At 45.6% G+C, this 24474-nt stretch overlaps 1 protein-coding gene across 2 annotated transcripts in view; it reads right to left on the reverse strand.

The window, feature by feature from the left end:
- ZNRF3 (zinc and ring finger 3) overlaps positions 1-11616 on the reverse strand; it is a 153150-nt gene extending 141534 nt beyond the window's left edge. Inside the window, exon 1 of one of the 2 annotated variants that reach the window (XM_042911489.1) lies at positions 11009-11616. In XM_042911489.1, the coding sequence (XP_042767423.1) occupies positions 11009-11308 (300 nt within the window). In that variant the 5' untranslated portion in view covers positions 11309-11616. The remainder of the gene's footprint in view (positions 1-11008) is intronic. The other variant, XM_042911490.1, reaches the window with a different exon arrangement.
- Between the last annotated feature and the right edge of the window lie 12858 nt (positions 11617-24474).

A 24474-nucleotide genomic window follows, 5' to 3' on the forward strand; every position in this document is an offset into this window, starting at 1 on the left:
GCTTGCGACATTCTTTACATGCCATTGGCCGTCTGCTTACCACGGACTCCAGCACCGAGGCACGTTCTGAAAAGATGACAAATCTCCGGGTACTCTGTGTCATTTCCCCAAATTGCATAAAGGGGCTGAATACACATGTAAAATGGGTTTAAGTAATAGTGTACAACTAGGTACAAAGAAAAACACTCTATGTTGAGTATGGGACAAGCCTTGGCAACCAGGACAACCTGGCCGGCAGCTGGCCTTCCAGGGCAGAATCCGGGGAAGGCACTCCCAAGCTGCACGCTGAGACAGAAACAAGATAATACAGGTGAAAGTGCACTGGGAACCCTAATGCACCAGGCACATGAAAGATTTTCTGGAACTCAACCGCCAAAGTGGGAGGCTGTTCTAGAAAGACCAGCACCGGGGAGCCCCAAGACCAGACTTCTAATCACAGCTCCTCTTGTGACCAAAGGCCCAAGGCCCTTGCCCCCAGTCCCCTCACTGTAAAAAGACAGCTGAGCCATAGCATTTTCAGGGTGCCCTCCAGTTGAAACAGTAACTCTAGAGGTCAAAAGAAACCAAGGAGCAAAAAGAGAGGCAGGACACAGATCTTCATGAAGACACAGGCCAAATGACTTCAGCCTTCGAGAAGAACAAGAGAAAATGGAAGCCCCTGTACCAAAGTAAAAAGAACACTGGTCACACAGGGCCAGGTGAGCCCTCCCCAGCAGCGAAACTAGAGCCTCACGGGGTCCACTGAAGCATCATAATGCCACAACAGGACATCAGGCACATTGGGTGGTTGAGGAAGGAAAGAAAGGAGACTCACCAAGCACAACTTAAACGCTTTTGGCTTCAGGACTTTCAGAGAAAGGCTGGCCAACTCCAGTGCCTACAGGGGCCAGGCGTGGGTCAAGGTAATTACCACTGAGTGAAGTAAGCCAAAGCAATGCAATGGAGACTGATGAACTTGAGGGCCCATGTCCCATCTGACGGGCACGGCAGTTATCCCACGAGGCAGGCTAGGCTGTTGCCATGCAAAAAAGTGGACCTGACGTTGCCAGTCTTTTAATTTTTCAAGAAGAGCCAAAGCCCTATATTTTGATGTAAAATTTCAAGATGTTTAACAGGGATCAAAGAAAATACCAGGAACCAGTTTCAGCCCTTGGTCCTGCTGTTTTGAATGCACCCCTGGTGAACCTGCGCTTGGCTCCACTCGCATGTCTGCCCAACGCCAACTAATGGCAGCGTCACTCTGAATGAAAGGACAGATTCGTATGGCCTTTCTGAACCTGGCCTGTTCACAAGCAGAGAGCCTGCTCTATGGGAACACTGCGGGGCACAAAACAGTGAATGCAGGAGCAGCACCCTCCTGGGCCACAATCTGTCGCCACAGGATGTGCAGACAGCGCGGTGGTGCCTTCCGTGAGGTGTTCTCTAGGCCTCCCCGCACAGCCATCTGCCTGGACAGCCGCCCCGTCCCCTGCCCAGAACACAAGAGCGGCCTGCTGCTCCTGAATCACGCTCAGATACCTATGAGGGAGGACCCACGAAACCACGCCAGGTACCTTCCCTTTGATACAGACATTAGTCATAACTCAGATCCTCGCGGGAGAGGGAAAAAAAAGCCAGTATTTTACTATCCACTAAGAGAAACGGACAGACTTTCACTTGTAAGAAGTCGCCTTTGGGTTTTTATTGTTGTTGTTATGCTACCTGTTATGAGCAGGAATAGGTGGAAACATGTATGCCAACCTGGCAGGGAGTATAAACTAAAACCACCCTTCTGCAGAGCAATCTGACAACACATACCAGGAGCATTCAAAATGTTTACACCACTTGACCCCATCCATGGTCCCAATTCTAGAACTTTATCCTTTGAAAATAATCAAGAAATACAGAACGGATGTTCCCCACAGCCATTCCTTAGAATAATGGAAGACAAGAGTATGCTACACAGACACTAAAAACGTTTCAAAGCATTGAGCAACAGGAAAATACTCAAGGTGGACAGAGCGTTATAAGCACCAGGTAATGCTTTCTCCAATTTTCTTTAGAATCCCTCCAAGCTCACATGAAAACGAGAGAAAAAGTTGGACCAGAACACAAAAGGTTAACAGAGGTTATCTTTAGGTAGTGGGATTCATTTTCTCCTTCATACTTTTCTAGATCTTCCAAACATTTTCCGATGTTTATCTGCAATAAACACGTATTATTTTTACAATTAAAAAATAAGTTATAGGGATGTCTGGCTAGCTCAGTTGGTGGAGCATGGGACTCTCGATTTCAAGGCTCTGAGTTCAAGCCCCAAGTTGGGTGCAGAGATTCCTTAAAAATAAAATCTTAAAAAAAAAAAAAAAAAAAAAAAAAAAAGTAAGTTACAAGTGATTTTTTTTTTTTTAAAGAAGATTTTGGCCCTGACTAGAAACAATGTAAAATTAACCTACTCTTCTGGGGCTAATTTAACTGCCCAAGTTTGTATGGGAGAAATCACAGAAATGACATGCTTTATCAGGGGTGCAGAAAAGGTGATGTTTTTCTCTACACTGTATCCACCGTAGAGACTCAATAAATGCTGACAAGTTAGCACACTCAAACTAAATTCAAGTAAAAAATCAAATTTTAATCGAATTCTTACAGCACTGGATAGGCCCTTACACACACCCAACTGAGCATGACCTTTACTCTTTTATTTTTTTAAATTTTTTTTAACGTTTATTTATTTTTGAGACAGAGAGAGACAGAGCATGAACGGGGGAGGGGCAGAGAGAGAGGGAGACACAGAATCTGAAACAGCCTCCAGGCTCTGAGCGGTCAGCACAGAGCCCAATGCGGGGCTCAAACTCACGGACCGCGAGATCATGACCTGAGCCAAAGTCAGACGCTTAACCGACTAAGCCACCCAGGCGCCCCAACTCTTTTATTTTTAACACGCAGCAGCTTGGGCACAGAAATCCCCATTCCAACATACATTTTTAACATCAAACTGCTAGGATCCTCAAAGTATGCTTTTCACATCAAGTCTACACATTGAGTTTCTAAACAACCATCTCACAATGCTGGAGAGAGCAGGGGATTAATACCAAGTCTTACAACACATCTTAAGGGCAATAAAAATAAAATGCTCTCCCTTGAACCACAATAGGCCAGCTGACCTCATTCTCTTCACACTATCATGAGTCAACAGAGCTGCTAAAAGTCAGACTTTAAAACATCTCATTCAAGCTACAAATGAAACAAAGAACCTCTACTCTTTACCTCCTCCCTATCCTGTTTGACAGGTATAAAAAGGCACGTCTCCACAAAGGGGTTATCAGCTTCAACCTCAAAGGTGGGTAAAAATGAGTCGGAAAAGGCCAGAAGGCTCAAATCCACATACTCTGTCATTACATACGTGTTTCTTCAGAATGGGTTGCCCAGACCTACACTTTGCAGCCTGGCCCGGGTGTTCCCTCAGTATCCTGTCCTACCATATAAGACTTGTGCTTTGCGTGCCGTCTGTCCCCAACACTCAGCTGCCTGAGGCCAGGGACGGTGTCCTGTGACCTCACCTCTCGCCCAGGGCCTGGTGGACAGAAGGCAGCAGTGGATACCTGTCCACAGAAGGAATACAGCACCCATAGAGAGTTTTAACAGCCAGGAGGATGGAATGAGCAGGGAGAATCCACAGCTCTAGGCTCTTAGAATCTTTTATTTCATTTTATTTAAAGAGAAGCTATTTTTTTTTTTAATGTTTATTTATGTTTGAGAGAGAGAGTGCGAGCAGGGGAGGGACAGAGAGAAACGATCTCTCAGAGGCAGAGGATTTGCCAGTGCAGAGCCCAACGCGGGGCTCAAACTCACGAACTGTGAGATCATGACCTGAGCCGAAGTCAGACACCTAACCCACTGAGCCACCTGAGAGCCCGGCTTTTACAATTTTTTATATCAGATATTCAGGGAACATGTAGTTTGTGCAATGTAAGAAAGGGGCTGCGTGTGGGGCACAACCTCTTTGGAGAAAGCGATGGAGACTTCGACATGGCTCTAAAAAGTCAGCCACCAGGCACCTGGGTGGCTCAGTTGGTTAAACGTCCGACTTCGGCTCAGGTCACGATCTCGCAGTTCGTGGGTTCAAGCCCCGCATCGGGCTCTGTGCCGACAGCTCAGAGCCTGGAGCCTGCTTCGGATTCTGTGTCTCCCTCTCTCTCTCTGCCCCTCCCCTGCTCATGCTCTGTCTGTCTCTGTCTCTCAATAAATGTTAAGGAAAAAAATATTTCTTTAAGTAGCTACAGGAAGGAGTTGTGTCTCACACCAGAAATCCCTTAGATGCCAGAACACCTGTGGCCATTCTGACTTTCCCAATAGCCAAAAAACAATCAAAGAGCCACTGAGTGACAGTTGTACACTTCAAGTCACTGGTCCCTCTTCCCAAATTTGGCCGATAGGCTCTTCACGGGAAAAACAAGTCGAATGAGACTTCTATGCAAGAAAGAGAGACAGAAGGAGGAGACAGATCTCTGTAAGTGTAGGGAGGGCATCTTCTCCGCTGAAGTTACAGACTCACTTATTGCTCAGTCATCCTGGGTTTATATCCGACTTCAAACTACACCATCAGTTCCCATAATCTCATCCCAAGCAGAAGCAAGTGCCAACTGAAGCAGTCTTGTAAAAACAGAAATGGCTTAGAATCACACAGACCTGGGTTTGAATCTCAGCCCCACTATGGACATGCTCAGTAACTTAGAAAGTGACTTCATTGGGGCGCCTGGGTGGCTCAGTCGGTTGGGCGTCCGACTTCAGCTCAGGTCACGATCTCGCGGTCCGCGAGTTCGAGCCCCGTGTCGGGCTCTGGGCTGATGGCTCAGAGCCTGGAGCTTGCTTCCGATTCTGTGTCTCCCTCTCTCTCTGCCCCTCCCCCGTTCATGCTGTGTCTCTCTCTGTCTCAAAAATAAATAAACGTTAAAAAAAAAAAAAATTAAAAAAAAAAAAAAAAAAGAAAGTGACTTCATTCTCAGAGCTCAGTTTCCTCATCTGAAAACCTGGGACATGCCGTCTTAGCTCGCCCATGAAATGTGGGCACAGCACTGTGTCCAGAGACTGGCACACAGGAAGCACTTGGCCATCAGTAGCTACCTTATAAAGCTCTGACAGAGGGAAAGACTGAGTGAGTCAAAATTTACATCAGAGGAGAAAAGCAACATTTAAACCCAATGTACAATTTAATTCCCCAATTATACACCTGACCCTAAAGCATGCTTCTGCATCTGCTCTCTCTGGCACACTCAGCCGAAATGCAGCCAAAAATGACAGAAAGCCTCCAAGCCTGGGAGTCTGGAGACCCGAACAGTTATCAGGTCATCTCTACCTCGCCACATACCCTGGTCAAGGCACTTCACTTCTCTGGATCTCCTTATCTAACACATTAAAGGGCTGAATCTGTTCTTCTGATTATCAAGATTGATTTAAATGTCATTTTTGTCATGAACCGTAAATCCACATTCCCCAGACTTGGGAAACACCAACAGGAAGCAAAGTTTTCACATGGCACATATTCAGGTTAATGATGATTCTGAATTCCAAGCCCCGACTGTTATTTCCACAGACACTAGGGCTTGGCTATGAACTATTCTCCATGGGTTTGTCCATCCGTAACAGCTGTCCACATTAGAGCTTTCTCAATACTCAGTGTTTTGTCAAGTAAAGAACGTCTACAGACCCTTATAATGCCACGTATCCTGCCCCTTAACATGCATGCACACAGGTTACTCGCATACAGCCTGGAGTAATCATACCAGTGGTCCACCACAACCAGAGAGACGTCCATTCTTGCCATCTAATGCCAAGTAACTTTCTGGAAATAACAACCAAAAAGGAAAGATAATCCCAGAATTTATTAGCCAAGCCAAAGGAAGTTACTCATCAATTAATCCAAGCCCAGTAAGACCCATTGCCTGCCTGATATCGATTCCAAATCCATCATTCAGTCACGAAATATTAAGTGTCTGACAAGTGGCAGACACTGGGGACCCAGAGATGGATCCAGGGATGAGCAAAAATAAACAGACCATGCCCATGGGGTCAAGGTCCACAAGAGAAGGTGTGAGGGGCTGTTCAAGGCATTTCAACATCAAAAGATGCTCCATTTCGTTTTCCAGTAAATGATGAGAAGGAACACATTTACAATCTGCTCTCGCACATGCTGCATTCAGATCGTCACCTTCTTGCACTCCACCCTCTAGATGCAAAAAATTCTTTGAGTCACCATTTTCTCACTTCACCCAAGGATAATGCGTTTAACTAGTACCAGATGGATGCACAGGAGAGAAGTTATTCGTTACAGACAATGGATGTCTTAGGAACCAAGGGCTCAATTCTGTGGGGAAACCCACTTGGGAAGGATTATCATGCATCCACACACATCTATCACCATGAGCGACTGTGGACTCCAAAACCAATATGGGGTCTGGTACAAAACAGAGTTTTGGTAAACATTTATTGGATGAAAATGTTCCACGGAGACACACAAACCTGGAGACTTCTCTACAACTCTTGCCAGCCTGGGTCCCACATCACTCCAAATTCTTAGTAATGGACTATTTGATGATGAGTATCAGATTAGTGCTTCTCTTTTTCCTCTTGGGGAGGAGGGGCATCACAGAACCCCCCAAGAGGCAAAATTGTGTACCTTCTCAGGAAAACAGAAGTGCACGTACACAAGTGCAGGTGCATGTAATTGTGCGTATAATTTCAGGGGTTCACAGGCCCTCTCTAGAAGTCTGTGACCCTCAGGTTAAGAACCCCTATACTAGATTCTTAGAAATGAGACTCAATTGATGTCCAAATCCAACCAGCCACGTTCTATTTATCTGGCAAAAATACGAGCAAAGGGGCCAGACGGGCCTGGGTTTCCATCCAGGTTTTATCATTTGCCAGCTATGTGAGGTTCGAGAAGTCACATCGCCTTTCTCGGCCTCGGTTTCCTCGTCTGTAAAATGGGTTAAGGGTAGTTGCTAATTCCAGTTAAAGTCAGGATGAGATGAGCAAACACACGACGTGCTTGGCACGGTGCCCTGTATGCACAAGATGGCGGCCATCACCACTTTCCTTCTGGTCTGCGGAATCTACGCTTGCCTCCCACTACCATCTGCACCTCCGTTCAGAGCTGCATTAACAGCTCCCACGGGATCTTAGGGAACAAGGCAGAAAAGGAGAGCCCCTGAGAATTCACGAGGTCACAAAACACAGCCCTAACGTTTTCCCCCAAATCAACTGCTTGGTTTTAACCTATGAAGGCCCTTCTGACAGACAGTCGGCAATCTCTTTCTGTGTAAATCCAGGTCAGCTGCCAGCACACAATTGTTCTATTAGGCCAAGTCAATTTTTAGAGGCAGGCCTGTTCACTTCAAATGGGGATGAAAAGCAAAGTGTTTGATCAAATACCGAACTGCAGAACCACACTGACAGGGAAACAAGGCAGAGGAATTAGTTTCCTAAAATTATTCTCTGTGATACCCTTGGTTAATATTGGATATTTAAGGATGTCACTCAGCCCTTCTGACCTACCACCCAGCTTCCCCCAGCTCCTCATAGCTAAAGGCACTGGCTTGGGTCTTAAATGTTCTCAGCGCGCCTCTGCTTTCAAGACCATTCAACACTTAACCCTGGCTCCAGAAAGGCCAGTTTTAAAGTTACACAAAACCTATCATTCAGACTCCTTCTACAAGTGAATTTCTCAAGCCTTTCTAAATATTTGACTTCAAGGGAAAAAAATGCATTTCCACTTTAAAACAATCTTTCATCTCTAGCGATGCAAATTTTCTTTGTTTGTTTAACCAATCCAGATACCACCAGCCAGTGTTTAATCAGGCCTTTATTTAACATCGCTAACCATGTGAGTTGCGCAGCCAAGTCTGAAAGTTTCAGATAATGATCTCATAATAGCAACAAATTGGTTCAAAGATGAAATATGTATCAATATATCTAAGAACCCTTTAAAGTTCCACACTTTAGAATGACAGGACTGTAATTAATTCCTCCAGCATTCAGACTGTATGCCTGACATTCTTACAAGCAAATGGATTTCAATGCTGCATGAATAATATAATTAATAGCATTTCATATCCACATACTGTTTTCACAACTTTCACAGATGAAGATGTCAAAAAAAAAAAAAAAAAAATCTCTCTTCTTAACAGAGCACACTGGTGACCTTGGGAAAGTTATTTAAGCCTAAAACGCACAAGCAGAGAACCAAGAATCCTGTGACTAATCCCAAGGTTTGAATTACTATCTCGCTCTGACACTGACACACACACACACACACACACACACACACACACACACACACACACTCTTAACCCAGTCTCCCCCTCCCCTTCCATGCAAATGACCAAACAGGTACTCTAATTAGAAGTATCTGGGGCAAACCCGACTGTGACAAGGTATCTCCTGTCACTGTATATAATAGGGAGGGGGAAAAACAGTAACAAACCAATTTCCTATCTTAGAACACTTAAAGAGACTCCCAAACAGATCTTTTCCTCCCCTTAACCATGAACAACAGTGCTACCGAACCCCACTGGAAAAAACAAAACACCATGTTGCAATGCTGCTATTAGGTTTTAGTTATAGGAGAATGAACTCTGCTCTGAAGACCATAAAATATTAAATAGCAAATCACGCAGGGTTATTTTAAGACAGTAAATAAAAGGAGGTTTGAAAAGTTCAACAAGGCGCTTAGAAAACATGATTAATCTGAAGCTGAACACCAATGTGTTCCTTCTACATTGTCATTTTTCATACAAAATGTTACATTCCCTCTCAGCAGTCCTGAAACACCAGCTTTCCTTACAAAAACATTTTTCAGGGCTGACAGGGGCCACACCAGTTACTTCAGTCGAGCAGTATTCAAATAACTAATAAAAACATGCCAGCCTCTGTATACACACAGCCCTGAAAGCCATGCTGAGTTCCCTCCATCTGGGCACCCATGAGGTTCAGCGGGTAGGCCCCTGCAATAAAGTTATTAAAGATATGGAGAACACCAAGAAATGACTATTCAGACAGCTCAGATAAACTCACCAACACTGTGCAGTTATAAAGGAATTAAGGACACCTATTAGTGATTGCTTAACAGGTCAACTTATTAATACCATTTAAGTCATTTTTCTTTACTTAGCAATTGTTGACTGAATTTTTTTTTTTTTTTTTTTTTGGCTAGGCTAATGGACTACAAAAGAGATAAGCACTTCAAAAAGATTCAAAAGGGAATAGATTCCTTCTGCCAAATTCACACATTCTCTCTACTCACAAGGATAAAATAGCTACAAACGGTGTGTTTAAACTGCTAATTTTGTATTAAATGGTGAACCCAAGATTATCTCCAAAGCACAGCACTACCCATAATGGATAGCCAGCCAGACAAACTACGGTGGAGAAAGAATATAAGTTAAAACACTGCAGATAAAAATCACAAACTTCAAAAGTCTCCTTCAAATAGTGAAGTGCCACATTAAAACATCTTTTCTCTTAGAAGGCTGTAAATCAAACATTTCTAAAGCCATCAAGGCACACTGAAAGCCTCAAAGAGGAGTTACAAGGAGCAAGCTTTAAGATCCAAACTATTCTTGAAGGCTGCAACTGAAATGTGTAGGAATCAACAGACCATCTTCTCTAAAGCTTATAAACTAAAGGCCATAATTATAACATTAGCAAGGAAAAAAGTGCAAAAGCCTTTAACATATGTAGTCACAGGACTCAAACATGTGTTTCCCCTTTTATTTACCCTGCAGAAGTTTAACATGGGGATAAGAGCTCTGTGAGGCAAGGCTGCTGATTAATCGCTTGGCAGGGATGCCTCCCCCAGCTTTGTAAGGACACACCTCTAAGGAGCCAAGTTGCACAGCTCCCTGCCTACCCACCTAGGGCTCTGAGTATGCACCGCGGGAGGAGAAAGGAAGAAGCTGCTATGCAATCATCCATACGCTTCCCTTCTCTTCATTCATAACTCATCCAAGAGTAAAGCACAGAAGGCCCAAAGCTGAGAAGTCTGCAGACATCCCATCGCCTCCAAAAAGGCTCCAAAACAAGCCAACCATTTCAAATCGCCCGCATCCGAGGCATGCATATTAACCGCCCTAAGTGGGCTGGCAGTCTACTAACAAGTTGATAAAATCATAGCCAAGGAAGCGGGAAGGCATCTACCCAGCTCAGCGACCGCAGAGGCTTCAGCTCGGCCCCACCTCCAAAGTGTAGGCACAGCTTAAAGCTCTTCCCAGCCAGCTTCCTTTGGACACAGACCTCTCTCATTGGGAGCAAGGTGGGGAGGCCCTGTCAGTGAGCGACCCTGTCTCCCCATTTCCAGGCCCTCCGCAGAAGTCCTTGGCCCAGGAGCGGGCAGGCAGTCTCCCTCCCACCCTCTGTAACCTGAGGCACGCAGCGAAGGCTGCCTTCTACGGCCACTCCAGGGCACTCGCGATCCCCACTCTCCGGCCAGCTCCCCCTGCTTTCCTTGCCTGCTGCTGCTTGTCCACAGCCCTGCAGGGAGGTCAGCGCCCAGGTGAGTGAGGCTGGCGGCAGGTTCCAGAAAAGAACCTAATGGTGTACAGCCTCTCACACAAACCTTAGCTACTCCCAAAAAGAACGTGCAGGGATGGAAAGCAAAGCCTGCAACCTGAAACAAGCCACCCCATCCTTCATCGCTCACCTTCCCAAAGTTGGCATGCAACAGGTAGTTCCAGGACTTCCACCTGAGGCAAATCGAATGCCCAACCGGCCCAAGGGGGCCGTCCCAACGTGGGTACCAGACCCGGGGTCTCCCTCCCGCTCCCCCCGGACCCGCAGGAGGCCAAGCCCCCACGTGCGTTCGCCCCCTGCGGCGCCCCGGAGGCCGCGTCCCGCCCGCGGGCCGGGGAAGGATGCCGCCGGCCTCCTCGCCGCCCCTCCCGCCCGCCCGCCCGCCCGCCAGCCCGCGGCGGGGTCGGCGGGCGCAGCCCCCGGAGCCATCTTGTGGCGGCGCGGGGCCCGGGCGGCGGGCAGCTACCTGCACGATCTCGCCCTCCGCGCTGAGCGTGGCCCCGGCCCGCGAGAAGCGGCCCGTGAGGCCGGTGGTGTAGGTGGTGTAGTCGCCGCTCGGGCTCGACTCGAACAGCACCACCTCCACAAACGCCGTCTCCTTGGCCCGCGCCGCGCCGGGCCCCGCGGCCGCCAGCAGCAGCCCGAGCAGCAGCGGCAGCGGCGGCGGCGGCGGCAGGCGGCGGCCGCGGGGGCCGCGGGGGCGGCGGCGGAGGCGGTGGCGGCGGCGGCCCGGGGCCCCTGGGCGCCCGCCCGAGCGCGGCCTCATGGTCCTGCGGCGGGAGGGCGCGGAGGGCGGGCGCGGCCGAGCATAGTCGCGGGCCGGCGGAGGACCGAGCGCGGGCGGACGCCTCACAGCCCCATCGCGGCGGCGGCGGCGGCTTTGTGGGTCGCAAGCTCGGCTCGGCTCCCCCGGCCGTCGCGCCGCGGCCCTTTCATCTGCTCCACGTGAGGGGTTATCCCCGCCCCGGCAACGTCGTGACCCGCTCTCCCCTCCCTCCCCGCACTCGACCGCCGCGGCCGCCGGAGGGGGGGAGCGGGAAGGCGGGGCAGGCGCGGCGGGGGGCGGCCCGACGGCCGGACACGCCCCCGCGCTCGCCCCGCCCCCTCGCCCCGCCCCGCCCCTCGCCGCCTGCGCCCCACCCCATTGTTCTCGCCCCGCCCACCGCCCACCGTCTTGCTCCGCCCCATCGTCCTCGCTCCGCCCCCTCCCCACCGTCCCTACCCCGCCCCCTCGTCCTCGCTCCGCCCTAACGCTCTAGCTCCACCCCTTCGTCCGCGCTCCGCCCTCGGCGGCAGACATTTCTCCTTACGGTTGCCAGAGTTCGGCGGGAACACGGACAGCATCCTGCTCCCGGGCGACTGCATTCTCTCTGGAGGCCCCACGCCTCCTGGTCCGGTGTGGTAGTTAGGGCCTTGCCCTTCCCGGCTCTGCGACCCCAATCCACAGTTCCTGGGAGCCCGCACCCGGCTCTCCACTCTCACCCCCACCTCGAATGGGATCGAATGAGAAAGGCCCCCGCGGGTCAGGGCCGTTTGCAACTCAGCCTTGCAGGGCAGCGTGTGGTTCTGCACCGGTGTCACTAAGACAGTTACTCTCAACTGTTTGGTGGTGGGGGGCAGCGAGGGGAGGCTTTTAGCCGTTGGATTCTGATGGAGTTCATCTTTCTGCAGCCCCAGAGACTGTAACTCAAACAGCCCCAGAGGGGTTCTGAAACTGAGTCTATCCGTGTGCAGAAGGCCAGAGGATTCCAACACCATCACTCTTTGTGCACAGAATGATGGCTGCCAAATTAATGTACCAAAGACGTGCTCCAGGTCCCAGGGGTCCCCAATCTCCCAGAAGATAAACTTTCAACAACTTGCTCCTCTTTGGAGCATGCCTTTTTCTTCCTCATCTAGTCCTATGAGAATCGAACCCCTCAAAACTGGGATTCAATTCCCACTTCCCCCGTGGAGTTTTCTTTCTTTCAGCAAAATGGCTTTGTTCAGATATTAGCAAATATTTGGTTAGGATGATCTGCTTCTACTTGCTACCACACCCAAAATATTAAAAAGACGAAAAGAAAAGAAAACTCATTGAGCATTGTCTTGAATAAACAACTTACCAAGGTTACATTTTAAAATAGAAAAAATATTTTCAAAACGTGGAATAGAAAATACATGAAAAAACCCATGGATCTGCGTTGCCGCATTTGGACCACCCAGAGTTTCTGCTTAGGAGGGAGGCACCTGGGAAAGCAGGGCTTTGCATATACAGCAGCCTCTTAGTTTCCTCAGAATCAAGCCTAACCGGTGCCGGCTGGATCTGGGCAACATCAGTCCTGAAATCTCCCCAGAGGTGGCACAGTCCAGTCATTAAAAGGGAAGTCAATTACTACAGCCCACCCATGACAACTGCAATATTTAAAATTCAAGGTTACCATCCACTGATGAATGAGTCAACAAAAACAGTATATCCATATAATGGAATGAAGTACTGATACAAGCTACAACATGAATGAACATTAGGGTAAGTGAAAGAAGCCAGTCACAAAGGACCACATAGTGTGTGATTCCATTTATATGAAATGTCCAGAATAGGCAAATCTACAGAGACAGAAAGTAAATTAGTGGTTGCCAAGAGGCTGAAGGGAGGCAGGAATGGGTAGTGACTGCTAATGGGTTTCTTTCGGGGGTGATGAAAATGTTCTGGAATTAGATAATGCTGATGGTTGCACAACTCTGTAAATATACTAAAACCCACTGAATTATACACTGTAAAATGATGAATTTAATGGTATGCCAATTATATCTCAATACAGTTGTTAAAAAAATTCAAAGTCTTTAGTGGTATTTTCATGCAAACACACACACACACACACACACACACACACACACACACACATATACACACGGGATACTGTGTAAGGATATTCTCTACTCTTTGAAGGCTCACACCCTCAGTACGCAGGCTGCTCTATTTAAAATGGTAGTGTGTCGCCGTCCCCAAATCCCAATCTCCCTTAGTCGGCCACCCCCCTGGCATTTATCACCTTCTAACATACGAAATAATTTGCTTATTTATTTTTGTCTCTCTTCCACGCCCCACATACACACATGCCAGAGAACAAACTCTATAATGGCAAGGATCTTGTCTTGGTCACTGACTTAGGCCAAGGCTGCCTGGCCCAGAGTAGGCACTCAATACATATTTGTTGCATGAATTAATGACTAAATGAATGAGTGATAAGCTCATCGTTTTGTATCCCTCCCATTTTCCAGGACATTTGGGGCAGCTTGTTAACTAACAGCTGTTTAGGAGCACTGGACTTCATGGGACCAAAATAAATTCTGAATGTGGAGAAGGGCAGCAATCCTTCCTCTTAAGGATTGCGATAAAGAAAACCCAGACAAGGGTCAAAAAAGAAACTGGCTTCAATATTTAAAACTCTGCTTAAAAGAAATACATGGTTAGTTAAACACAGGCCAGCAACACAAAGGTAACACAATTCATCTCTCACCAGTGTAAAGCTGTTTAGAAATGGAGATACTTACTGAGTAATGAAATTTCACCAAAATCTGATGGGCAGTGAGGGGAGATGGGAAATAACTTCAAATGAGAGATAAGACCCATTGGCTAGGGTAAGTGAATCAAGTGATAGGAGTGAAGAGAAGTAGTATTCATTATTTTTCATGGAACATCCCTAGTGAGGCCATCCTGAGCGTAACTTATCTTGTGCTCTTCTCTGCTTATCAGACGCAGCTCAGATGAAAATAACCAAGAACAGGTGCATCAGCATCAGTTAAAGGTGCCAGATCTTTGGTAAATCTCACTGACTTAGGCCAAAAACCTCACAAAGCTTTGGGAAAATTTCTGCCATCAAAGTTCTATTTAAATGACCTCGGGGCACCTGGGTGGCGCAGTCGGTTAAGCGTCCGACTTCAGCCAGGTCACGATCTCGCGGTCCGTGAGTTCGAGCCCCGCGTCAGGCTCTTGGGCTGATGGCTGGGAGCCTGGAGCCTGTTTCCGGTTCTGTGTCTCCCTCTCTCTCTGCCCCTCCCCCGTTCATGCTCTGTCTCTCTCTATCCCAAAAATAAAATAAAAAAACGTTAAAAAAATAAAATAAAATAAATGACCAAATAGGGGGGCACCTGGGTGGCTCAGTCAGTAAAGCATCCGATTTCAGTTCAGGTCATGATCTTGCAGTCCATGGGTTCAAGCCCCACCTCAGGCTCTGTGCTGGCAGCTCAGAGCCAGGAGCCTGCTTCAGATTCTGTGTCTCCCTTTCTCTCTGTCCCTCCTCCTCTTGTGCTCAGTTTCTCTCTCTCTCAAAAATGAACATAAATAAATAAATAAATAAATAAATAAATAACCAAATAAGGAAGTATCCTTTAGTACCTAAAGAAACTATATCTGTGCTAAATAAAAACAGACATGGATATTCACTGCAGTATTGTTTTTAGTAATAAAAGGCAAGAAATAACCTAAATGTCCATCAATAGGGAATTAGTTAAATAAATTATGGTATACTCACTTAACATACAAGAGAACCCATATTGAATAGCCATTTAAAAAATAAAGAACCAGGTGCTTGGGTGGCTCAGTCAGTTAAGCATCCCACTTCAGCTCAGGTCATGATCTTGCAGTCTGCGAGTTCAAGTCCCATGTCCGGCTCTGTGCTGATAGCTCAGAGCCTGAATCCTGCTTCAGATTCTGTGTCTCCCTCTCTCTCTCTGCCTCTTCCCCACTCATGCTCCATCTCTCTCTCTCTCTCTTTCAAAAATAAATTAAAAAACATAAAAAAATAAAGAACTTATATTGAATGATCTTCAATATATACTGCTAAGTGAAAAAGATGTGTATATGCTATGTTACAATAGATGGGCGTGGGTAAGTAGACAACATATTCATGAAGGTTTGCAAACATTAACTATGTGTGGAAGGAGACATAAGAAATGAATAAACAGTTGCCTCTGAAGAGGCATCTGAGTGACTGGGAGGCAGGGAAAGGAGGGAGACCTATTTTTCCCTGTATACCTTTTGTACCTATTGAATTAGCTCCATGAGCATATGCTACCTATTCAAAGGTAATAAAATAGACTGGCCTACTAAATCAATAGATGATAACATTCATGTTCTATATGCAAACGTATTCGTTCAATAAACTTGACTGAACACCTACTACGTGTCACTGGAATACGAAAAGGGATTGGCCTATAGTTATGGAAGATGCTAGCATTACGGAAAACTAACACAGAACCTCTCAGTACTACTTTTGCAACTTCTTCTTCTAATTATTTGCAAATAAAAACTAAATTTAAAAATACTGGATGAGCCAATCCCTGTAACCAAGTAGTTTCTTTCCTTTCTTCCCTCCTTCTGCAAACACTTATTACTGTATGGGACAGAGAAATCCTACAGCATGATGATAGAAAGCACTTTCTTTTACAAAGTAATTCTGCGAGTTTTAAACGCCTCTTGCTTCGTTAAGGTGATTCAAATTTGAAACGTGCTAGCATTCTTCCACAGTATTTATATCTATTTCTGTAAACTTTCATTGATTGTATTTAAACATCATATAATTCTCTTGAAAGGTACAATAGATATTCAACAGACAAGTAGTGGCAATGCTTTCAAAACTCTTAGAAGTGTCTCTTCCACCTTTGAAGTATACCATCAATCTATGTCTACTTTGAGCCTTGAGGCAGAAGGCCAATCTGGGCCCCGATTCATCAGTGGTTTAAACCCTGCTTCAACCTGTCCCTGATTTGCAATGGCCACCCAACCAGGAGTCACAAATTCAAACAATGCTCCAGGGGCCATGCAGGGAATGTGACTGAGTGAGGTGGCCAGGTGTAAGCTAAAATAACCCCCAGTGAGAAGGTAAATGGCAAAGGGGCCTGGGGCAGGGACATCTTGGGAGCGGTGGCCTCAGAATACATGGTCCATCCAGAGGGCTATTACCACACATTGTTGCTCTGGGGAATGTGGGTCCAAGATTCACAGATCTTGTGATTTGTTCAAAAGAAGCAAAAAAGCAGGTATATTTTTAGCATCTTCTGGTTTTTAAGAAGTTTACAACAGATTTTAAAAATTTGTATTGCTAGGTGGGGCCAAATAAGCACATCCATAGGCCATTTGTTGGTCCAGAAGACACAGAAGAGGAGTCTGACAAAGTAGATGCTGATGGAACCAGGTCGTAAAACTATCATGGCTAGATTGGTAGGGTGGATTCCAAGATCTGAGAAGTGTAAATACTGCACCATATAAAGGAGACAGTTGGGGGGGGGGGGGGAGCGGGCGGGCAGTACCCTAAACCATAAGAGGCACCTGCCTTCAGGATGCAGTATTTAACTGAAGTGGAAATGTAATCACATGCCTACCTGACCACGAAAGGCTGATAGCAGATGAGGGGTCATTAGAGCTTTGAAAGATAAGACGGGTTGCATTGATTATACCTCTATTTGAAATTTTTTTAAAAAAAAGGGGGGGCTGAGAGAAAACACTAGAAGAAAATAATGACTAATCACTTGCTTTTGTCCAGCTGTACAGGACAGGGTAACTTAGCACAGAGGTGAGTTACCAGGAGAGAAGAGAGAATGGATGAGAATGTGGAAAGCTACACTCCATTCATGCTAGGTAGAAAGCAACACCCATTTGAGGGGAGATGGTAATGAACAGAAATTGTTGATTCAGCATCCCTTCCTAAGGGTAATCACCACTTCCTAGCTGACCTCATCTCTCTGGGGCTGTCAATCACAGAGGCATGTGACCCCAAATTACCAATCAAAGTACTCTGCTCCCCTAGCTACAATATGTTCAGAAGTAGATATGTGACCAAAGCAAGGCCAATCAGAGTCTTCTCTGAACTTTGATCCATTGGAAACTGGGAGAGAGAAGGTCTGTCTTCTCCTATGGGATTTGAAACTGCAGGATTAGGTAAATTTAAGCTATCTGTGGGTATTTTCCCCCAACCATCTGGAAAACACTGCTGCTATAGAAGAGAAGTAGAGATAATCTGAGAGGAGACAAGCAAGAAGAGGGAAGATACTTGGTTTCATCATTGGAGCCCCTGGATCCACCCTTATAACAAAAGACTCCAGACAAATATAACAGCGAAGTTGGGGCGCCTGGGTGGCGCAGTCGGTTAAGCGTCCGACTTCAGCCAGGTCACGATCTCACGGTCCGCGGTCCGTGAGTTCGAGCCCCGCGTCAGGCTCTGGGCTGATGGCTCGGAGCCTGGAGCCTGTTTCCGATTCTGTGTCTCCCTCTCTCTCTGCCCCTCCCCTGTTCATGCTCTGTCTCTCTCTGTCCCAAAAATAAATAAAAAAAATAAAAAAAATAAAAAAATATAACAGCGAAGTCGACCAGTTCAATGACAGCTTCAGTGGCAATAGGGAATAAACAGACACATACACCATAAAACCAACTCTGAAATCTCTGAAACTCTGAAATCAAAGTAGGTCAAGAAACCCAAATTTTACTAAAAGCAATTGAGTCAAACATAATTTTATCTTGAGATCTTCAAACCTTCTCCTTCTGCCACAAATTTTGCTAATCAAGAAAAATGAGAAAGAATTCTAAAACCAAAGATTTCCAATAAAGACATGTTCAATATATTAAGTGAATGGATAGATGAATGAATGAATACTCAGACTAAAGTTCCTTATTTCAACTTGAGAACAATTAGAAGAAATAAACTCTTATTTAGAAAGCAACAAAAGTGTAATCTCCAAATATGATGTAGGATTCAGAGAGGCCTTGCATTTTATTGCCAGAAGACACCCTAGAGATTATATAACATAGTTGTTCACATGATGGCTGAGAAAATCAAGATCCCGAACCTTAGATCAATAAAAATTATCCAGCACAGCCTTCTCTAGCTTCTACGTTCTAATTTACAAGCAGGTGCTGTCTGGAACAATTAAACACTGGACACAGATGCAATGTGGAAGAAATACATCCCACAAGTTTGCTTTATTTGTTTGGGGGAAGGGGCACTGGCTTGTTGCAGTGCCACATTTTCCCACCTTAGTCAGCTAAAGCCTTGAGGCTTTTGGAAGCCACAGCCACCAGGTACCAAGAAGTTGACAATCCCTTCCCAAGAACAGCTGTGAGAGTGGCTTTACTGCTCTCCTTGTTCTGAGCATCTTCCCTGTTTCCACCTAAGAGAAAAGAGAAAAATCAAGAAACAGGAAGCAAAATGTGTACAGGGGAGTGGGAGATACACGCTTCCAGTTACAAAATGTATGGTTGTATACATGGTAGCAGATGGTCAGCTACCCTTGTGAGCATAGCATAGGATATAGAGTTGTTGAATCACTATATTGTACATCCAAAACTAATGTAACACCGTGTGTCAGCTATAGTTCAATGAAAGAAAAAGAAAAAAAGAAAGAAAGAGAGAGATGGAGGGAAGGGGGAGGAAGGAAGGAAGGAAGGGAAGAAGGAAAGGAGAAAGGAAGAAAGGGAAGAAAGAAAGAAAGAAAGAAAGAAAGAAAGAAAGAAAGAAAGGAAAGAAAGAGAGAGAGAAAGAAAGAGTAGCCCAAAATGAAGCAATTATGAGACTGAAATTTGAAAAATACCAAAGAATTGATGCAAAGTATGAACTGGGCAACTCTTTCGGAGGACAGCCAGGCAAATTCTGTCCGAATGTGGAATTCATCCATTCTTTGATTTCGGTTTTGTTTTTGTTTGTCTCTCTTTTTTTTTTTTTCATCTGCCCTTTAGATCAAACAAGTTCACTAATATAAGCTTATTCTTCAGTTTCTTTTATACCTGCATGCAAAGATTTATTTATATGGGACCTTCATTTCATCACTGTTCACAGAAGCCACAGAGTGTTAACAACTTGCAACCCCAACAGAGGAGAAGTTATGGACAGTCATATAATAAGCCTAGATTTGCTTTAAAATAGACACAGTGGGGGGAGGGAGTATGGGTGTGTGTAGAGACGAAACAGGATTAGCCAGATGTTGATAATTACTGAAGCTGGCTGTTGGATACATGGAACTCCGTCATACCACATGCCTTCTTTTGTATATGTTTGAAATTTTCCATGATAGAATGCTTAAACATTTAAATTATGATATGTTGTGGGGCACCTGGCGAGCTCAGTCAGTAGAGCACGTGACTCTCGATCTTGGGGTTGTGAGTTCAAGCCCTACGTTGGGTGTAGAGATTACTTAAAAGTAAAATCTTAAACATAAATAAATAAAGAGATGTCCATTAGCAGAATATTCTGCAACAGTTAAAAATGAAAGAGATCTCTATGTGCCAGTATAGTAAGAGGTCCAAGACCTGTTGCTATACACAAAATACAGGGTACATCACAGCATATACATAGTATTTTCCAGTTTCTCTCTGAACTCCACATGAATGGAATTAGGTTAGTCATGACACACACATCATTGGCCCACTTTCATTTAGTTGGTTAGTTAATTATTTTTAATAATATAATAACACCCATGATCCTATCATCCAAATTGAAAACTAGGACCTTGAAACTAACCCACAGGCTATTGTAAGTAAGACATGTACCGTATGTTAAGAGAAGCCCTATTCACAAGAGCAAAACTAGGAAAGAGCCCAAATGCCCATCCACAGAAGAATGAAATGAGTAACATCTGACATATCCATGCAATGAAATATTACATAAGAGTCCAAATGAGTGGACTTTAATGATTCACAACATATGGAATGTACAGAAGAAACTGTTACCAGAATTGTTTGACAATAAGAAAACTGGAAGTCTGGGCTGGGAGAGAGACTGATTGAATCTTTTCTCTCACAGCAACAGAAATTCAACTCAAACCTGCCCTAACCAAAGAAGGGAATTTAATGACTTATATAACTTCAAGGTCCAAGGATACCCAGGAGCTGGTCCAGGGGCTCCAAGGATGTTTGTTAGTGTCTCCTCTCTCCAGCTCTCCACTCCACTTGCCTCTGAGATGTCATTTTTCTTGGTTTCTACACCTTGGCCCCTCTCTTCCAGGCTCATATTATCCATCCTGCCAACACTCCCAGGGAAGAGAGCTTCTTTCCTCTCAGCTCCAACCCAAGTCATGCACTGACTCTCATTGGCCAGAATTGGTTGACACATCTCACTGAACCAATCACTTTAGCCAAGGCAATGGGATATGCTGATTAACTAGACCTGGCTCATTTGCCCTTCTCCCAAGCAGGACAGACCGGGGTCAGTCCCTTTTAACCACATGAAGAGAGATTGGCTGACTGTTTCCTCTTAGGAATGGTTGAATGGATGCTGGGCAGGCAGAACCCACCAAAGCAAAATCAGATGCAGCCGTTGCCTCCTCTTTGCCTGGCTCCCCACCTCTGGGTGGGCAGATGCTTCTCCCCCTGCTCCTGTGGCACCTTAAGCAGATCTCTTTTAGAATCTGGATCCTGTTGCCCAACATGCATCCATTTCTGTCTGTTTCCTCCTGTAAACCATTCAACTCCTTCAGGACAAGAACCATGCCTTTTGCTTTGGTAGGTAATCCCTGGCAAAACGCCTTACATACAGTTGGCACACGATAAATATTTGCTAAATGAATGAATGGCTCTTGAGTCTATGCCAAAATAAAGTCCTGACATTCAAGGTTTTTCCTGATGGGGCCCCACACCATCCTTCCTGCCCCTTCTGTACTTTCCATGGCCCATAGGTGAGCAGCCAACAGACCTTTTCCCACCTTTAAGCCTTCATCCTGCTCTTCCCCCAGCTTGACTGCCCTCCCCCTATACCCAAAGGGATCATGATGGAGGAAGCTGGAAAGTTGGCCAATCAGTTTTCTGATCACAAGACCTTGCAGTGGAGATTTCTATAACAGAAACCCTTTAGTCTGCTCAGCTTCTTGACTCCACTTTTCTTAAAACTAGCCCCCACACACCCAAGACTGTGCATGAACAAAAGGACCCTGCCACTCTCCCTTGCTGTGGTTGGTTCTCTGGCTGAAGAAGTCAGAGCCGGGTGCTAGTAACTTGATGGGTAGTGCTAAAGCCAAGAGGGCTGGGGAGGCTATTTCCTATCATGCAAAATGATAACAGCAACACCAATATTGAGCATTTATAATGCACCCAGCCTGTGCCTAGGCCTTTGTGCATGTTTTCTCCTTTGATCCCCACATGGGGACCATAGAATCCTCATTTTATAGGAGGGGAAGTGGGGAGGAAGCGGCTTGCCTGAGGTCACAGAGGTAATAAATAGTGAGGCCAGGACTGATCCCACTCTGATGCCAGAACCCTTGCTCTTGTCCCCAAAAGAGAGGGAAGAACAAAATAAGTGGCAAGTAGAATTGGGAGACTCAGCAATCCCAGAAAGAGGAAGACAAGGGGACAGTGGCTACCTTACCCCATGATGGCTTTGCTGGTCCTGACCCCTGTTTTCTAGGAGGCCCAGCTCTACTTACTATCCTGAGGTTCCTAAACACACCCTGAATCCTAACAACTCATCCTCCTTTTTGCTGAAGCCAGCCCCCTTTGTCTTCCTCCACCACTGGTGAGCTGTGTGGCTGGGCAGGTTCTCTCCCTCTCTGGGCTTGGGTTTCCTGGTCTATGAAATGTAGGCAATCCTCACACAACTCAGGGGATCAGCATGAGGATGATGAGAGATGATGCATGGGCCGTGGAGGGCACAGTGAGAGGCTGTGAGTTTTGATTACCTCCAGTTTGGAGCGGAGGGCCGATGCTGACTGTCTTTATGCATCTGTTCTCCTAGAGCCTGGCACCATGACTCACTCGTAGAAGTTTCTCAGGCCATACTTGGACTAGCCTAGGGGAACCACTCCTGATAAGCAGCACTTCTTAACTTCCATGAGGCTCCTGGTGCTGGCGATATGGCCTACACTCCTGTTTGTTTCTTCAATGAGTTAATAATTTACCTCCGGTGTTTGATTTTGTTTAAACAGACATGACCCCATTGGTGCTCAAGGCTCTGTTCCTGCCAAAGTGGCCCAGGGATCAAAGAAGCCCAAAGACACAGAGAGCCCTCCCCCTGCCCTGTCCCAGAATTGTCCTTTAGCCTGCTGGCATCTACCCCTGCCTCGTTGCCCTCTTGACCTTCCCCACCCTGCTTTCAGCCATGCTCGGCTAGCCCTTAGCTTCTCTTTGAGATTATTCCACCTCTGTGGTCCACCGCAGCAGTCGACATGTCGACTTCCTCACTGCCCAGTGCTCCCTGAGCCTCTTTGGGGTCCCTACGGCCTCTCTCTACTGTAAATGAGGTATCTCAAGGTGTCTGGAGTGTATTCACTCATTCCACTGAGGATACTGGGAGCCCAGGGTCCCTCCAGTGTGGCCCTGTGATTTACATTTATGGCTGCTGTTTCCCCTCCTCAGCCTGGGGGAGCGAACTTGCCTCCTGGCTGGGGATTTGGACCTACCTCATCTTCTCCAGCCCTCTAGTCAAGGCTCCCTGTCCCCCAGCCTTTCCGGCTCCCTACTCCAGCTTATATTAGTGTCCTAGGGCTGCCATCACAAATCACCACAAACTCGGTGGCTTACAGTGACAGCAGTATATTCTCTCACAGTTCTGGGGACCAGAAGTCTGAAATCAGGGTGTCACCAGGACCATGCTCCCTCCAAAGACTCTAGGGGAGGATCCTTCCTTGACTCTCCCAGCTTCTGGTGGCTTCTAGGGTTCCCTGGCTTGAAGAGTTCCCTTGACTGCATCCCTCTAGTCTCTGTCTCCATCTTCGCATGGACTTCTCTTCTCTCTGTGTGTCTCTTCATCTTCAGTTTCTTATAAAGACACCTGCTATTGGATTCAAGTTCCCCCAGGTAATTCAGGATGATCTCATCTTGAGAATCTTATCTTAGTTACCTTTGCAGAGACCCTCTTCCCAATAAAAGTCCCAGAAAGAGCATAGGCAGTAATTTCTTTGACAGTGGCCATAACAACATTTTTCTAGATATGTCTCCTAAGGCCAGGGAAACTAAAGCAAAAATAAACTCTTGGGACTACATCAAAATAAAAAGCTTCTGCACAGCAAAGCTAAAAGGCAACCCACTGAATGGGAGAAGATATTTGCAAATGACATATCTGATAAAGGATTAGTATCCAAAATATATAAGAAACTTGTACAACTCAATGCCAAAAAACCCCAAATAATCCAACTAAAACAGGCAGACATTTTTCCAAAGAAGACATCCAGATGGCCAACAGACACATGGAAAGATGCTCAACATCATTCATCATCCAGAAAAGACAAATAAAACTACAACGAGATATCACCTCACACCTGTCAGAATGGCTAAAATAAAAAACACAAGAAACAACAAGTGTTGGCAAGGATGTGGAGAAAAAGGAACCCTCTTGAACTGTTGGTGGGAATACAAACTGGGCAGCCACTGTGGATAACAGTATGGAGTTTCCTCAAAAAGTTAAAAATAGAACTACCCTATGACCCAGTAATCACACTACTGGGTATTTACCCAAAGAATATGAAAACACTAATTCAAAAGGATACATGAAAAAAACAAAAGGATACCTGAACTCCTATGTTTATTGCAGCATTACTTATAATTGCCAAATTATGGAAGCAGCCCCAGTGTTCATTGATAGATAAATGGAAAAAGAAAATGTGAAAGAATATATGTATATATATGGATATATATATATATATATATCCATATATATATGTAATTGAATATATATATATACATAATGGAACATATATATATATAATGGAATATATATATAATGGAATGTGGATGGAAATATATACATATATAATATGAATGGAAAAAGAAAATGTAAAAGAATATATATACATATATATAATGGAATATTACTCAGCCATTAAAAAGAGTGAAATCTTGCCATTTGCAACAACATGGATGAATCTAGAGGATATAATGCTAAGTGAAAGAAGTCAGTCAGAGAAAGATAAATACCACTGGTTTCACTCATGTGGAATCTAAGAAACAAAACAAATGAACAAAGGGAAAAAAAG

This window comes from Panthera leo, chromosome D3, assembly GCF_018350215.1.
Source record: "Panthera leo isolate Ple1 chromosome D3, P.leo_Ple1_pat1.1, whole genome shotgun sequence".
NCBI lineage: Eukaryota > Metazoa > Chordata > Mammalia > Carnivora > Felidae > Panthera > Panthera leo.